Source organism: Haliotis asinina, chromosome 8 (assembly GCF_037392515.1).
Source record: "Haliotis asinina isolate JCU_RB_2024 chromosome 8, JCU_Hal_asi_v2, whole genome shotgun sequence".
Taxonomy (NCBI): Eukaryota; Metazoa; Mollusca; class Gastropoda; order Lepetellida; family Haliotidae; genus Haliotis; species Haliotis asinina.
This window is the reverse complement of record NC_090287.1, coordinates 31,881,706-31,900,941: the sequence shown is the minus strand read 5'-3', so window position 1 is coordinate 31,900,941 and position 19,236 is coordinate 31,881,706. Positions and strand designations below refer to the sequence as shown.

At 39.8% G+C, this 19,236-nt stretch overlaps 1 protein-coding gene across 1 annotated transcript; it reads left to right on the top strand.

The window, feature by feature from the left end:
* The first annotated feature begins 18,188 nt into the window (after positions 1–18,188).
* Positions 18,189–18,851, top strand: LOC137295216 (ras-related protein Rap-1-like). Its single transcript, XM_067826536.1, has one exon. The coding sequence runs from the start codon at positions 18,189–18,191 to the stop codon at positions 18,849–18,851; it is 663 nt and encodes a 220-aa protein (XP_067682637.1).
* Positions 18,852–19,236: the final 385 nt, after the last annotated feature.

Below are 19,236 nucleotides of genomic sequence, written 5' to 3'. Positions count from 1 at the left end.
TAGGGTCAGTTCATTCTTGTTTTGAGGGTAGTCAGGTGATTCTATTGTAATATAATTGTTTTACTGACTTGATCAAAGGACTTCTTTGTCTTGATTGGTGGTTTTGAATTTCTCCGTCACCAGCCATTTTAACACCTCTTAGTCACAACCACTGTACTGCATCCACCATGCAGATCGGTCCACAGACTAATACTACCTATTCTAAGCGTCGGCGACAAGGTAGGTAGAACGCTACGCTTCAGTGTCACCCGCAGGGTGTGTGTTTTTCTGGTTGCTCGTCTTGATGCAAATGTTATGCTGCATGTATAAACAATCATATGCATATATTGCTATGTGATGATCTGTCAGTGACTATCAACTAATAGTTGTATGAGTTTATGTGTACGACCTTAGTATCCAGTTACATTACTGCCTATCATACGTATAGTGACTTGATAATCTCTAACTTACTCTTTACAATATGTAATTTACCCATGTGTGTATGTATACATGCATGCATGTATACACACACTCGTGGGTGAATTACATGTGCTCGCGCACTTATATACGGGTAAATTATATGTGCGCACGTACACACATACGGGTAGATTACATATTTTAAACAGTGACTGAGTTTAGTTTTACGCCGCACTGAACAATATTCTAGCTATATGGCGGCGGTCTGTACATAATCGAGTCTGGATCAGACAATCTAGTGATCAACAGCATGACGATCGATCTGCGCAAATGGGAACCGATGACATGTGTCAACCAAGTCAGCGAGTCTGACCACCCGATCCCGTTCGTCGCCTCTTACGACAAGCATGGTCGCCTTTTATGTCAAGCATGAGATGCTGAAGGCCTATCCTACCCGGGATCTTCATGGGTCCATATTGCAAAGATAATATGAAGTCCCTCTCCCCCCACCCCCACCCCCCCCCCCTTCTCTCTCTCTCTCTCTCTCTCTCTCTCTCTCTCTCTCTCTCTCTCTCTCTGTCTGTGTGCGTGTGTGTGTGTTGGGAAATATCTATTGCATATTTTGTTGTTATTAGTCCTCCACAACACTAACACCACGGCGACGCAGAGGAAATACACATTTTTGACGACCCGCCCTCGTGGTCATTCTTTAGTAAACCAGCACAGGCTGCAGTGTAAAAGGGCAGAAATGTGCATTTTAGAGGGAAATCTCTGGATAGGCTGGTAGGATATAACTTGATCACAAGGTTTATACTGTATAGCAAGAGCCTTCTTGTAAAAATGAACTATAACGTTACATTCAACAGAAAATAGTTTTCCCTGAAATTTAAGAGAAAATCCCTGTTTCTAATACTGATAACAGGATTTTGAAATGGGTGTTACGTTATGTAGCGAGGTACCCAATATGGGAGACAACTCTTGTAGGCTTAAGAATGAACTTATCTGCATCAAAAGTCATCTCCCTTGGCGAAGCAGACGTGAAAGAAAAGACTTCTTACATGTTGATTTTGAAACGGACGTAATTAATGCAAAATTTGGAAAAATAATACCCTAAAACCTATCTACCCACAGTCAAAACATAACCAGAAATTTCACACGTCAAGTAGGATGTCATCACGTGAAATTTGACAAAACGGACGAAAATGTTCAAGTAAGACGGTTCCACCTACAGCCAAGATCTCAACCCTATTGAGAACGTTCGGGGATTAATGAATGACATAATAAACCAAATAGGAATTAAACTATTGAGGATATGAAGACAGAGATTGTCGAATGTTAGAATACTCTGTCACAGGATTTCCTACGAACTTAAATCGGTGGTGTACTTATGATATACCTACCTTTTGAAAGTTTAACAATCAACGTTATTTATTTATTCCACCAAATTTTAATTAGACTTAATAATTGTAATATATATCAGCATTCAACAATTAAAACTATTTCACTTAAACCAACAAATATTTTAATTAGATTTAACTTTACTGTAAAGGTTCTTTACTTTTTTTTACTTCTTTGGAGAAATATTCATCTCTTGTAATGGAACTATTAATGCAGCCAAACAGGACATGCTTGACCATGATGTTTTAATCACAAGAGACACATAACGGATATTGTCATACATACATACATACATACGTACATGCATACATACGTACATACGTACATACGTACATACGTGTGTGTATTCATGCGTGTATAGGCAAATCGTCTCAAAATGACCTCTTTGAATAAGAATGCTCAACCCAAGTAGATGTAACCAATAGTCATATTCCATATGTAATTTATTTTGTGGTTATTTGTATATTTAAATCGCAAGATCCCGTGTGTAATTTCCAATAAAAGATTAATATTTTGAGTATGAGATGAGACATAGGGACGACTTGCTAAGAGCTGTTTTAGATACCAATTAAGTCCTCCATGGCTCGGTAACCCTCTGAAGACAAGTTCATTATACAATTCAATAATTTCAGTTAAATCTGGATGTGCACATGATATGTTATCGATAGCTTGAACGCAAGAGAGTCAGACAATATTATAAACTGCTTGTGCTTAGAGAGCATATTGATGTATCTTACAGCTGCTGAAATGGCAACAGCTACTCTATCCTTGGAACCATTGATAACTAAACATTTGTAAGTGTGGTATATTGAATCTGATTTCAATAACGTTGCTGAGGTAAGTTCTTATCCTGGTATTACCAGTTGCCAAAGGGGAGATGAAAGTAGGGGAAAGAACATGTCTTAAATGTCAGTATATATCCATATTTCTATAACAATCGTACTAAATGATAAAAAGTTTGACTTTTGTCCAGAAACCACTCTGAATATTTGTTATTAGGTTACTGGATTCCAGATATCAAATTAGCACTTTATTTTCCCTTCATTCCATAGTTTTACAGACCCCTGAAGGTCCGGCGTAGAATAGGCCTTCGGCAATCCATACTTGCCATAAAAGGCGACTGTGCTTGTTGTGAGAGGCGACAAACGGGATCGGGTGGTCAGGCTTACTGACTTGGTTGTCATCGGTTTCCAATTGCGCTCATGCTGTTTTGATCACTGGATTGTGTGGTCCAGACTCGACAACTGCCTTATAGCTGGAATACTGCGTGAGTGGAGCGTAAAAACAAACTCTCTCACTCACACATTCAAAAGGGCGTCATACTACTCTTGCTCATAAGTTGTTTGATCAAGGTTGTAATATTCCAAAAACTCTCCAGAAGTTTAAGTCAAACATGTGAAGGAATTATCCAAATTTGATACATCTGTGACAACATAATTCAATCAGTGATGCAGTTCCCTGTTTTGAATTTATCTTACGTTCTCGAATTACTTCAGGTGAACAAATGACTAGACTCAGCATATGTCTATGTCGGGTGATACTGGTACGACAGGGTACGCTCACATGTTCGCGAACACCCGACGACATCACTATTTTAATCAGTGGACCGTCTGGTTCAGACCCGATTGGTTTACAAACAACATCATACATCTGTAATACTGCTGAAGCAAATATCTCCTCCTGATAAAGTCACAACTGTACAATCGACCACGCTTTTGGCAGAGATTTCTTATGAATGTGGAAAGGCATTTGTCGCTTCTATTTAGATGTGCGTATCTCATAATAGATATACAAATGACTGGCATAAACACCAATTCGTTACATCAATTGTTTTGTTATAAGCGTGTTCCTTAAAATCGTAGTTTAAAGTGTGGTTATACTGAACAGTGGGTGGAGAGTGGGTTGAATAATATTTACCTTATGAATATTTTGTTGATAAAACAGGAATTATTTTCCTTCCGGATTCTAATAGACAGGGCTCCGGATTTGCGGACGTTGAAGATCCGGGTGAGAGTCGATCTTTTGCAAACAATGATGGTCGTATCGATCTACGTTAGAGGTCGAAGAGTTCGTGACGTTGTTAGTGACCTTTTCCATTTGCTCTTTTTGTATTCAGTCACCGTGATGTTCATTGGTATAAATCATGAACCTTATAATGATTTGGTTACACAAGAAGTGTTCTGTAGTCATCCACTGTTTACCTATAAGCACATATGATGTAGAAAGGTAGAAAACAATGCTATCAGAAGCACAAGATCGCCAGAAGAGTCATAAGCATACTGTATACAGTATGTTACTCCACATCCGACTGATCCCTGGTAACGATACTGCTTCTATAGTTGCACCTCATCCTCCTTTCACAGTTAATAGCAATCCATAAAAAGTCAGACGGGCTATCGTCAGCGTATTATGGTGTCTGGTATGGGCAGAGGTTGTTGTTGGAAACGAAGTCTTGTTTCATTCCAAACACTCGGTTGCAATAAAAATTGCCGTTTGTGTCCATCCTATTTCATTTGAAAAATTGTCAGGCATAATCATTCCTCAAATAACTTTAGAAATGTTACAGTCTTTTGCATAACACCTTTAAAATAACGGAAATTACCATTGATGGAACCGTCTCCATGGACATGGCATCTCTTCTTCTATTGACGGCAGATAAATGTCACTTGTTTCGTCTTAGAAGGGACATCAAACCTTTACGGAATTCCTTACCAAATGAGTAGTAGAATATGAAGTTCGTGGAACAGTTGAGCGTTATCAACGAGGCTGAAGCTTGTGTCCAATAATAAACGGAAGTTGTTTTTGATAGTGTGTCGCCTAATAAGAGTTGAACTGCAGTCGTGACATGAGTTATGACAGAGAAGGTTGTAATTGAAATAACGACTATGGTCAACTGGTCAGCTCCTCTGTCGTCCGCTCTGTGGATTCTTTGGTTCATTCTTCGCCTTGATATGATCAGAATAATGTTGCTCATTATGAGAATGATTAACGGAATAATGCATCTAAACACCAACGTCACAGGTCCCATATAAGCATGGTAAGCTTTTGAGCCATATTTAATGATTTGGCATTTATACTTGTTGAACAGCACCATGTTCAAATGTTTATTCCAGTAAGGCTTAGGGCAGTGGATAACCCAGAGAGGGATGCTATAGGCAATAGTAAAGATAATGATGGCGCCAAGAATCTTGTTAACGACAGAGTCACGCATGTACTGTTCAAACTGGAATGGTAGAGCCACAGCCATGCTTCTTTGCACTGCTACTAGAACAGTCAGGTAAATCTCAAACATATAGAGCGGCATTCCAAACAGGTAAGGAAATGGATCCAATATTATAGATATTGTATCCGCTAGGTCAAATCCAATACTTAATTCCCGTAGCGTTGATGACAAGAACACAAGGACAATGACGATGACATCTGAAAGTGCAAGGTATTTCAGCAATCTCAGACCCTTGTTTATTCTCTGCATTCGATGAAGAACACAACTGCCCAGAATATTTCCAATGAAACCGCAGATTCCAATGCTAGTTGATATTGATGCCAAAATTTGAATATAAAAAGGATCAACCATGGAGGCTGAAGAGTCCGTGACATTTGTGGTGGCGTTTTCCAGGTTGTTTTCTTCAGTCGTCACGTTGGGATATTTCATTTTCTGTTTTGTTGTCATCAAATGACCATCATCAAAATCATTGACTGATTTGTAGAGAGAAAGAAAATGATGCCCTCAGATTATCGGTTATTACACAAGATCGCCAGAAGACAGAGCCACAAGCACATTAGCACAATGTTCACTGTGGTACAAACATCCGACTCATCCCTGGTAACGATTCTGCTTGCGTAGTTACACGCTGATCATTCTCATCTCACAACTTATCACAATCCTTAAAGGTCAAACGGCCCTTCATTAGCATTATATTCGTACATTTATCCACAGAATAATAACATTAGCACAGGAGGTACAATCCTATTATGACATTTCAACTCCTGTGTGAATTATGTGTCGACAAGCCTGATGGAAACCAGTATATTGCTTGGCTTTCCAATCATGCCATTTCTCAATAACCTAAACTAGGTTATCAAAATGTGAATGGTGTCTAGTGTCCCAACAATGAACAATCAAGTGTAGGATCATCTTCAGAATGGTATGATTGGACATATGTCACTGGAAAGACATGAACTCTCACACTATATCGTTTTATTCATTTGATGAACTGAGGCAAATGAAATATCTATTCGTAAAGATGCCTTTCAGTAATATAATTTTGTGTTATACAGAATTATCAGTTGTTTTGGGCTGGTTGGTTAAGAGGTTTACTGGTTGGCTGGTTGAGATATTATTTGAATACTAATTGACTGGTTGTTTGCCAGCTTGAGCGGCAGGTTGGCTGGTTGGCTGGTTGGCTGGATGTTCACTCAGTTCGTTGTTTGGAACGCTTGTGAGTTCCTTGTTTTTGTCATTGGTTTGTTGGTTGCATGAATGGCAGGCTGAATGTTTGCGTAGCTGAATGGCTGGTTGACTAGTTGGTTGCATGTGCGGTTAGTCTCTGGATTGTGTAGTCCTGACTAGATTTCTTTACAAACAACATCGTGCTGCTGTGATACTGCTGACACATGTCTATTCATGATATAGTCACAATTGTACAATTGTAAAATCGACTGTACTTTTAGCAGAGATTTTTATGCATGTAGAAAGTGTTTTTTGTTGCGTCTGTTCCTATGAGTAGCTGCAAGAGTGGTTAGATGGTCTTCGGGTTGAACTGTGGAATGAGAAGCTGGTTGAGGGTTTGTTTGAGTGCATGCTTACTGTCGTGTTTCGCAATATAAATCAGTATTACCGAGTGGAATGCAGTTTCATATATTGTTCTCGGAAAACCGTAGACCAGGTCTTCGACCCCAGTACTACCATAAAAATCCCAAGGGGCTGTCGCATCTGCCACGACCAGTTTGATCTTCAGCGGAGAATAATGTTGCCAAACAAAAAAGGCTTCAGATCGATGATAAGCTCTCCATTCAAGGCTACCAATGCACTTACACTTAGTAGCAGTATTGCATGAACGAATGAATATTACTTTACGCCAAGAAAGTGTCAGTATCGGCTGTTTGCGGCGAGTTGTTATGAGGTCAGAGGTAAGAAGAGTGACGTCAACTGTTCATATCGATCAACGCCTTGCCAACACCGCCTAAACTGTCAAAACAATACCAAACAGGCATTCGGAAGGTGGGAATGAATGATCGAATGAATATTGCTTTATGCGGCATAAGGGAGAGTCACTATCGCGCTTTTCGCTGCGGGTTATGAGGTCAGAGATGTGAATAGTGACATCAGATTTGAACTATTCGTATGGATCAACATCTTGCCATCACCCCGCCTAAACTATGAACACAATACCAAACAGGCATTATGTCAACAGTGGAACAGTTCGGAATATACTATGATATATTGATATTGTTTGGGATGGTAAATATGCTGCATTGGGAATTACACAGTGTACGTAGGTCAATTTTGTAATACAGGACATTTAACATCCCAGGTCACTTTTACTGGAAACCTCTTAAAGGTATCATTCTTAATTTGTGTCATCTAAAGAGTATGTTCAACATTACCTAAGGGTCTTTTTAATGTTGCATTAATTTACTACACATCAGATTAGTGATTAGGATGAGGATGAAGACTTATGGATATACAACGCCTTCCTTGCAGATGTGACGTTTCGGTGTAGATTCTAACACCGTTATCAAGCAAAAGACGAACAACATATGCACAAGGAGAAATATTTACATGACGAAGATGTGAGTTTATACAATAGAGGAGGTTGATGAACAGGGTGTTGACATGAGGCTTGTTAAGAGATGGCGAAGCCAGTGGGCAAGGGTGGGTTATTCTTGAATACGCTTGAATAGTTGATCGTAAGCCATGGGGATGCAATAACCTTGATAAACGGTTAGCAATTAGTCGATCAGACAATGCAGTATAGTTCCAAGGCAATTAAATTCCAACTGAATCAATATTTGTTACACACAAGAGTTTGGTAAGTAACAGTTTCAGCTGAAAGTCATATCTTCTTGACTATATAATAGAGTCAAACTAGAGGCTCCACAATCATTTAGTAAATATCATACGCAAGAAAGAACACAAAAATGTGGTATAGAAATTATTGTTTATTTTTAAAGTTTAAAGTGTGAATGGAGAATAATCAGAATGCCCTAAATCGGTTCTATGTGGTTTCAGAATTTATCAATAAAAGCCATAAACAAAGCGTCAAGTCACATGGAATTAAATGTGATGTTCTTAACGTTTAGTAGCGTGTTTTCGCCACCCGTGCGCTCACAAATGCCAATCAACGTCTCTGGACTGTGTACTGTGTGTAAACACATTATTGGTCATTGTTTCTGCATAGCAGCACCACGATCCTGCAAATTCTGGTTTTGGTTCCTGAGAGTGCGCAGACCTCTACCAAGAGCTTCTCAGATGTACTCGATTGGATCGAGATCCGGTGACCTTGACAGCCAGTCAAGGACGTTGATTCCTTCGTTCTGTGGATAGTTCCTGATCAGGTTGGCTGTATTGGGTCTGGCATTGTCATAGTGATAGACCTGTGCTGCCATTGATGGAATAAGTTATGGGGATAGGACCTGTTCGTCGGAAACTGCTGCACTAATATTATGTTACCACGGATGACCCGAAGTCAAGAAAGACCAACCCAAATGAAAGAACGTACCCAAGCCATGACACCAAGCCAAATCTGTCAACTTCCCATACACAACATTGAGCATAACGTTGATTCCATCCCCTCAACACTCTCTTCCTATCATCGGCTAATCTAGGGGTAAATCTAGATTGATCACTGGAGACAACTCGATTCCGGTCTCTGGCCGTGAAAAAGCGATCCCGGAGGTAACACGTACAATTTGACGGCCTGTCGCACGTGGTCGACCTGGCCTAGGACGGTCAACAGTGACGCCAGTTTGCTGCAGTCGAGTCCATTAACCATAAACAGTCCGACGACTGCGCCCTGATGTCCTTACAACGTCATTCACTGATTTCCGCTACCAACATGCCAAAGGCACATTTCTTTGCACATTTGAACTATTTGTTCTTGTTAGTGCTTTAAAGTAAGTGAGGGAGTTTAGTTTTACGCCTCACTCAGCAATATTCCAGCAACGCGGCGGTGGTCTGTAAATAATCTGGACCAGACAATCCCGTGATCAACAGCATGAGCACCGATATGCGTCATTGGGAACCGATGACATGTGTCAACAAAGTCAGCGAGCCTGACCACCCGACCCCGTTAGTCGCCTCTTCCGACAAACATGGGTTACTCGGGGCTAATATAATTTACTCATTCGGACCTTCACAGGTCTGGTTTAAAGTGGATTTTTTTAACTGTCTACAGTTGATGGGAACATGTGCAATCGAAAGCTCGAATGATATGATCAAGTGGGCAGTGGCAGGAGCAGTGAGAGTTTTAGCACCATTATTGAGTGCACGATGTTTGGATTGACTTGTAAATTAATATTATGATATCTGAAAACTGTCTACTATAACAATTCATACTTTTATATACAAATGTAAAATATGAAGTTTTTATTTTGACTTAGTGTATTTTGATATTTACCATCACATAATCCCAACTAGTATCATTGTAACATGTTACTTTTAACAAAGACTAAAAGTAACGACCACCGGTACATTGATTAATAGTATTTCTTTCGACTGTACCTTTTTATCTGTCATTTTCTCGTTATGAAATAAGTTGTGCTGAAATAACAAAAGGAACCACTTTGGGCTCTACAAATAGGATGCAATGTCGAACTATAGGAGTCACGCCATAAGCTGTCTGAGAGGTATAAAGGAAATGAAAGAGTGAGGAACACATGGTTCATACTGATCACATTCGTCACAGGGATTCTTCCCAACCTGACCCGTGAAGGTCCCGGGGTAGAATAGGCCTTCAGCAACCCATGCTTGCCATAAAAGGCGACTCAGCTTGTCGTAAGAGGCGACTAACGGGATCGGGTGGTCAGACTCGCTGACTTGGTTGACACATGTCATCGGTTCCCAATCGCGCAGATCGATGCTCATGTTGTTGATCACTGGATTGTCTGGTCCAGACTCGATTATTTACAGACCGCCGCCATATAGATGTAATATTGCTGAGTGCGGCGTAAAACTAAACTCACTCACTCACTCTTCCCAACCTACTGAATAATACCGCCTCCGTATTAACAGATGGGTTGAAGGTTCGAAACCACATATCGGCACAATATGTTTAAGTTATTAATGTGATATTTTACGATCGTATTCAGTCATTGGAAGACGCCATGTTACGTCAAACTTCAATACTTTAACAAGTGAAATAATTCAGTCGAAGACTTTTCCTTGGAAATCCCGAGATGCCGACAATTCTGCCGTAAATCCCCGGTATTTCATGTCCGTAATCTTTTGATTATATTCCTTTTTCAATCAGTAGTTCAGTCACATTGGTCATTTTTAGGATTGTACTGGACGGCAAGAGCAAGGTCATCATCAGAAGGACCCAGATGGGTTTAGTTTTAGGTTGTTTTCAGCAATATTACATCAGTATCACAGTGGGGGACTCCAGAAATGGGCTTCATAAATTGTACCATCGTGAGGAAGTAAACGCTCTAGACACATCAGGAGACCAATGGATAGTTTAATAACCTTGACCTTATAGTAACCTTTTTAGGGTTTATATGTGGCCTAGGATAATTATAATACCTAGAATTGTTGTCGGGGAATTAGCTTGGGACCGCACACCTTCAAAATAACCAAGAGAAGCATCAATTAGTGGCCAGTCTTTATTCGGTGCATTTCATGAGTCATCACATAATAAAACATTAGCAAAACTTGTACAAATAATACATATGAAAGCCATGTGAATTAACGATTACACAAACCTTACTGACAAAATACCTTACAATAAACAATCGCAAGGATTACACTGAGGTTAAGCCAGCGCAGCTGACAAATAAGCATAGAGACTGATGAGGTAACGTTTTAGTAAGATAAGTAATACATGTGTTGTCAATAACTAAAATAATGAAACTAGAGCTTAACAATACTGAAAACGTAGCAATATTGCGCAGCAGAATGCAACAACAAGGCTTATGCGCGCTCCCTACTTTTGCGTGTACAGTATAGTTACGTCATGTAATACATTTGAATTAAACGCACACAATAACCATTTAGAAATACATTCACTGGTATACATTTGATTGTAAACACGCAATAAAATATACAAGACGTGCACAATGATTTCTCTGCTTCCACGAGCCCGATTATAGGTAAATGTGATTTACTAAAGTTAGATTATGCCTGATGCTACTAAATTATACTGTAAGCTATTTGACGTAGACTACATATTTAGGGTGGTGCTACATGGTCTTACCTAACTAAAATATTCCCTGGTGTACTTAGCCTATACTGCATAGTTTAAGTGACAGTATATCGTATAAACTAACAGTATGGAACGCAACAGAAAACAGAAAACATGAACTTAATTTAGGAACATACATTGAATGAAATGAACATGGCTTACCTTCAAAATAACCAAGAGAAGCATCAATTAGTGGCCAGTCTTTATTCGGTGCATTTCATGAGTGAAGTACCCCGAATAAAGGCCGTTATATATACCACCGATGCTCTCAGAGTTAGTGATATGGACGCACGTTCAACTGAGTAATCCTTTAAACAATACTTACAAATGTTACTAATCTACACTGCTGCCTATCTGAATTTTGAGATTACCAGCGTAGCTTCAAAGACTTGAGAATGCAGAAATGACTAAAATTATCTAACAGTTTTCTCGGCGAGTGTGTTATCATAGCGTAATCTTTACCTTTTCTCTCAGGACATGTATTCTTAAAGATTAGGACATAACGCTTATCAAGTAACTTAGTAATTAAGACGAGCGCATATCTCACTGACGGATTAATGTACTTGGAACGGACAATGCCTGTAATCTTAAAGCTTAACACACAATGCTAATTATCTTATAACCTGGAAAATGAAGATCACCAATAACAGATACAGCGTTCGGTATTCTCGTTTTTGAGTAAAATATACAAACTGGGTTGTTTAGTTCAATTCTATAAACTCAGAAATATTTATGTAAGACCGAGGGAAAACATGGCGTATTTTAGAACTATGATAGTACATTGCGTGATTAACGCTGACAGGAGCGCGTCTCCCTGGCAACGTGATAAAATGTAGTGCTAACTGAATATCACCAGAAGACCACGCCTGCAGTACGGGCTTTACGGGAGGGATTGCCCGCGGGCTACAGTGGAGGGGGTGCTGATAGCCAGGGGGCAGTTGTCGGGGAGCAGTTTTCCGGGGGGCGGGCTGTTAGCCTAGACGCGAGAATTGTGTGGTTCGAATTCATTATTCTCCTACGGAGACTACGTATAGCTTGATATTTTTAATGGAAACGTTGCGATAAATGCCAGATGGTGTTTGTGTGAACGCTGAATCCACAAGCAATATACAGGAAGGAAGCATACCTGTTCACCTGTAGTTTTCCCCGTGGCGTGGGTTGCCGAACCTGCTCAAGAATGAGGTGTTTTTATACAATACACATCTTTTTTGTCTGACTTTTAAAGTGAACGTAGCTTGCTTACTCCTCTCGAATTAATCATTCAAATTTCGTGCAATTTGAACAACTGCTTGCGCCTTTTCGACCATTTTAGCATTTTCTGGTGTTCAAATCTACAAATGCATTCATTAGATTACAAATGAAAGCTTTCCTTGTCCCAAGAATGAGCGAGTATCCCGTCATGCTCTCGTAATTTCATTCAACTCATGTTTGCAAATGTTTGTTTGTCATCCATTCAACAACTTACACCAATCCCCTGGACAACTTTCATCATAATAAAAAATAACAAACTTCAGTGCTTTTGATTTATAGGAATGTGTAAATGTACATTGCCACAAACATCTTTAACCTGTGCGAAGTTATGATTTTGAATTTCTGTGAACTCTTGTGCTGATTCGTGTTCAGTGGTGACTTTTTGATGGCCTGTTTATGTATCTGAAGCTTACGTCCCATCGTGATGGTGACGCTATCATGACCAAACTGTATATCAGCGTCATCAACAGAATTGTGGTATGCAAAATAATCCACAGCCCTGAGGATAAACAGAAATGATATGACACGTTACAAAAAGCGGCGATAAATTGCTGCGACATTTCAAACAGAAACATTAGTCTCCCATCATATTATTAATAATATAATTATTAAAAATATCTGTCGCACGATTCTGAATCATCATGAACCAATAAAAATAAAAGGAAAACGTTTAAACGCTCGCTGTCCTGTGGCTCTTCTCCCCAAATGGTATGTATCGCACCCTTACACTTATGTTGTTTAGTGTCCAATTCAGGACAGCTGTCGTCCAAATATTTCCAAAGACCAAAACATGTAGCCAGGTCATGTGGGACTTAATTGCAATTATTTAATCTGAATTCTTTAGTCTTATTACTACCGCTTTGTACATTGTCTTGTCAGTCACTTCCACCATATTGTCACTGTCATTGATTACTGTACATGGCATTAATGGCCTAAACTGGTCATCATCCTTGGCTGTGTCTGTCATGACATCAACTGTACAAGGAAGTGCTGTTCGTTTCTAAATCTGTCTATTGTTGAGTTTTTGCCTGTCCATTGTTGTTTAAAACTATATATATGTTCATATCTTAACTGTCGGTAGTCTGACTGTCTGTAGGGATGACAGGGAGCAGGATAATATCACTCGTAGGAAACGCATTGGGGTTGGGCAGGAACTCCTCTGATTTCACTCATGTATACTTGCTTGTGATGTCTTGTGGAAGCAACTAAAGAACTTTGAACTCAACTACGCCTCCGTCTTCGTCAACATACACTACATCAACTCACAATGTCTACGCGTTCATAATACTACTGGGGCTCACGGTAAGGAGGGTTATGTACACTTGCTATGATTAACACTTCATGCCACAGTCGGTTTTGAATAACTGGATTTAGATACTTGACAAATGGCATTGCTTTTCATTTTCATTCCCAGTTATTCAGATATAATTATATTTATAGTGACGAAAGTGAGTGACCATGTGACCAAAGACTATAGGCCTGGGCCCCGTTTCACAAAACTCTCGTAAGGCTAAGGTCTCGTAACATTTCTCGTAGCCTTTGCACCTCCTATGTTACAGTATACTGGGTACAAATGCTACGAGAAAAGTTACGAGACCTTAGGCTAAAGAGAGCTTTGTGAAATGGGGCCCAGGTTTAGTCTGTTTTTTTCTGTTTCCATTGTTCAGAAGGAACACAGGGATGAAGGGTAGCCTATTAGTTTAAGCGTTCGTCCGGGTTCTGCTCCTCACATGGGTACAAGAGTATTTATGATGTTCCCCGCCGTACATGGCTACAAGAGCATGTATGATGTTCCCACCGTGTTGTTGCGGAGAACATCATAAATGCGAATTTGGGGAAAAGCGACGTGAAACTAAACTCACTTACAAGGAACACGGGTGAGCTTCATTTGGCCTCAAACTACACATTTATGTCTCGTGGAAAGGTGCGTTCATGTTAAAGCTAGGTCGACATGTATCTCTGTGTCCCCTACCCAGGTGGACACCATAAATGGGCTCAACACATTTTGCCCATGTAGGGAATCGAATCCTCTCGGACATGACGAATGAACGCTTTAACCACTGGGCTACCCCAACTGTCCCGTTACGTTGTTGATTATAAACGCCATGTTATGCATATTACTGTTATATACTATTGTATACTGTTGTATACCGCTGTATACGTTACTATGACAATTTGCTGATTAGTATTCACTATCTTAGACCGTCAGGTGTTGAAGGTATAGCTCAAGTATGACTTACCGTATCATTATAAATTTAAGAAGTATTCTGGTTCGTTTGTCGTTTGTTTGGCATAAAACAGAGAGTAATTACTTCCAAAGGCCACAACACATACGTCATTGGCAGTTGACTGTCAATTAAAGGCTGCTAGGGCATCACCCTTTCGAAGATGACATTTACTGACACGTTCGTAGTAGACCATGGTACACACTGTACTTGACATTAGTTAAACTGCACTTGACGTACTTGGAACTTCAGCATGATTCAGACGTCATTGGCTGTTGGCTGTCAAGGTTGCTATGGAATCACCTTTAGTTAAACGTAAACAGACGTACGTAAACGTAATTCAACGTAGATCTCCGTAGTTATGTCCGCACTTTGAACTTCAGTAAAACCATGATTTGAAAGTGGTTAGAAAAGCAATTTTCAACATGTACAAAATGTCTCTGCGGTTAGCTTGAATACCAAGACCATAGAGTTACCGTCATCTGAACATGGGTGATCCTAGTTCTCCCTACTAGACCGTATTTGGCCCAATATCACGGATGTGTTGACCGCAGTACACCGCAGTACATGTCCCTTCGCTCAATCAGCAGTTAACTTCGTTGATCACTACAGTCTGTTTGACACATCAATTGTTAAATACATACTGTATATCAGTTTAGAAAGGCAGGCAAATAATATTACGAGGCAAGGTGTTCATGAATTCATCTGTTAGAAATTGTTATGCATCACATAAAACAAACTATCATCATTATAAACTTGACTGTTAGTAGATGGCGCGGAGAAGCGCACGGTCAAGCAAAGCAACGTTCCTGACAGTGAGGTGTGACTACTCTTTTTGCTTCGATATCATATCCTGTCATTTTCATTCCACCTTATTAAGCACGTCCTGCTTGACCGTATTGATTTTTCCATCAGAAAGGATGAATATTTCAATGTCAAAGCAGTTAAGGACTATTTTCCTGATGTTAAAAATCATTTAATCTGCTTCTCTGAATAGTGTACTTATGAAAGGAACAGACATTGCCAGCAGATTAAAAGGTGTCTTATTGAGATTCCGAAAGAAAGCTGTAGCAGTCATGGGAGACACAGAGATTATCTTCGGTTCTTGTGGCATTACGAAAACGACCCAGGTAATGAACCTTTCGAGTGCGAGTCCATGTCTTTGGTAATAAGTCATCTCCAGCAATCGCAACATATGGGCTAAGGAAGGCTGATTCATCTTCAAGCTCAGATTTTGGACAGGATGTGAAGGAATTCGTCGACAGAAAATTCCAAATGATGGGATTGCTTCTCTACCTTCTACATGAGAAGCAGCCCTGAGAACATATGGAAACATTCGTGTTCATAAGATATTGTCAAACAGCCCAAAGTTATGAACGCTTTTCCACCTGACGACAGAGCCAGTGATCTCAAAGACTTGAATTTCAGGGATCACAGTGAACAGTGTGTTCCTATTCAACGCAGTTTGGGAATATCTTGGGACATCAAGACTGATTCATTTGTTCTCCAAGTATCTATAGGGGATAAGCCTACACAAAACGAGGACTTCTGTCTATGGTTCATAGCATATATGACCCTAGGGCTTCTTGGCACCAATGACGATCAAAGGTCGCTTGATTCTTCGAGATGATGTTTCCAGTAATGTTGGATGGGATGATGTCTTATCAAATGATCTTCACCAGGAGTGGATCGAGTGACTACATTCACTTCGAAGTTTGAAAGACTTACGAGTGTCACGGCCATTTACGCCCTTGTCGTTCAAAGGAGCATTTCACAGTTCCTGATATTTCATTATCATACTGCTGTGAAGCACAAGGGAAGACAATTGACAGAGGGAGTCATACGCTCTGCAGGTTACTGGATAGTTGGTATGAAGAGACTTGTGTCATCCATCATCCATCGATGTGTCACATGTAGGAAGCTGAGAGCACAGACCGCATCCCAGAAGATGTCAGATCTTCCATCTGAAAGACTTGAACCTTCACCTCCATTTACATACGCTGGAGCTGATCTGTTCGCACCACGGAACATCATTGCTCGAAGGACTAGGGGAGGCCTTGCAAATAGCGCTTTTTGCTTGGTGTGCCCTGCTGTGCACATCGAAGTTGTAATACCATTGTAATACTTATTGTAATACCATCTGGGATGAGATTGACACAGTACATAATCATTGATGTTTTAAACGAAATAGAACTGACTGATATAAATTTTGATTAATATGTTTCGTGAATACACAAATGATAAAATCGGTAGAAACATTTAACAACCGAGACAGTTAGTGGCTGAATGCTCGAAGGGGGTAAAGTATTTTAAGTCCCGAAGCCTTAAAAAGCCAATATAGCTTTACCAAGCTTTTAACCAAAGAGTGTTTGTTATTTCAAACAATGACAATAACTCAGTGGCTGATTGGATGGAGTAAATCCAGTTTGGGTCCCTGCATGTACCAAAGGTACTATAAGTCTCCATGGTATTCTATGGCCCGTTTGTTTGTCGTAATGTCCTAAATAGTATATACGTTTAAGTAACATGTTAGTTTAAAATCGCTAACGATGATATATCAGTTGTTTTACTGTCTTTGGCGACAAAGTTTATAATATGACATTATAAAATATTTATAATTAAGCATGAACTGTTTTAGTCTCGATGTGGTTGAAAATATTGCCAAAATGACTGTACATTTTACCTCACACACTCACTCGCCCATTCCACCTTAGAGTATATAAACAGTCATTTGTTATAAGTACTTACGAATATTGGGTGTTGTTTGTTCGAAATATGTTTCATTAAGTATGCTTTCGATTTTAGCATGATTACTATGCTACTACAAAATATATTTGCACGCCTATGTTAATACATAACTTGATTTAATTATGGGAAGTCAGCCCGTAGTTTTGAACTCCCGTCATTGTTCCTGAAAGTCAATAATGTCAGAGATCATAGAACATTTGTGCCGCATGGCTGTAAACATTTTTGTCATAATATTGATATTCTTACTCTAAATGTACTTCTTAGAAACTAGTAGAATTCATTATTAGAATGCTTAAATCTAATAATATCACTTGAAAATCAGCCGTAAATTCCTAGCTGTTGCGATTGCGTTTTTGTCTGTTTGTTGTTGAAGTCCGGCGAATCCCGACAATACTACGTGGCCATTCATGTAGACTGTTTATTATGAGTATTTATCATAGAGCTCGTTTCTTAGATAGGACTGAACAATGTACATCCTGGCGTAATACATTAGTGATATTGTAACTAACACAATCCGAAGCGATGGTGACTACTGAAATATTTCTGAGTACATCCCCCGTCCCCGCTGCATGTTTACCACACAAGTTGAATGTTTTCCACACAAGTGTTCATTTTGTACAACGTCATCTTCTCTGGTGACAAACCAATCAGAAAAGACGCTTGAGCTAAGGGAGAGACCTATATAAAATACACGTGAACTTCCATTTTGCATACGTTTTCTTGCTTTCTGGAGAATACAAGAACCTCTCAGCGTCTCTTACTTCTGATGATGCAACAGTTTGCATGGCCTTCACTTGTGGGTACGTCTCACATCTTTACATCGTCCACAACCAACGCAGATGACTCATTCAATATCGCTGTAATGGGAGCTCCTATGGTTGGTAAGAGTGTCCTCATCAACAAATTTGTCAACGGCACCGCTCCGACATGCTACTGGCCAACTGTGCAAGAACGTTACACCAAATGCATGGACATAGAAGGTAGACGCGCTGTCCTCGACATTTTCGATACTCCAGGAGGGTACTGTTTTTCATATTTGAGAGACGTGGCCATCGCCAATGCTGATGCCTTTGTGCTGGTCTATTCTGTTAAAGACGAGGCTTCCTTTGAGACACTGACCGTTCTCAGAGATAGGATACTTCATGAGAAGCTGCCTGATGTTCCTATAACAGTGGTAGGTAATAAAACGGACGTTCCAATCTCATCTCGCTTTATGTCAAAGAACAGGGCACAGTCCATAATAACAACGGTTTGGCAAAACGAGTATAAGGAAATCTCTGCCAAGGACGACTCTAACATTTCTGACATTTTCACAACTATTGGGAGCATGGCCTGCACTTTCATTTCTAACCAAAAACGTTTAAGGGCCCAAGCAAGACGCCGCTGTTCTCGCAAACATAAATTATTGAAAAATATTTGTACAATTTCTTGAAATTGTTAAAATGTTCTGATGAGAGAGGCAGTTTCAATGTCATTTAAAGACATTTGTTTTTATTTGAGGCTGGCGTGTTGGGTATTTTGAGAGTGTGCACTTGTCGACGAAGCTCCCAAGATGGGTATCGGTTCAGGACAATGCAGAATGAAAATAGGGACCTTTTGTCAACCCCACAAGCCAAGATCTATTGTGCATGGAATATCAATCGGACAAAGAGTGTGTTTAGATGACTCTCAGAATATTGTTGATTATGTCCTTGTTGCTTACCACGTGTCTCGACGTGGAGTCTAACTCTGGCCCCACGTCTAACAGGCAGTTAACGCAATCGTAAGAAGATACAGGTGCTGTAGATATTAGCACTAACGATGATTTGATGACTTCT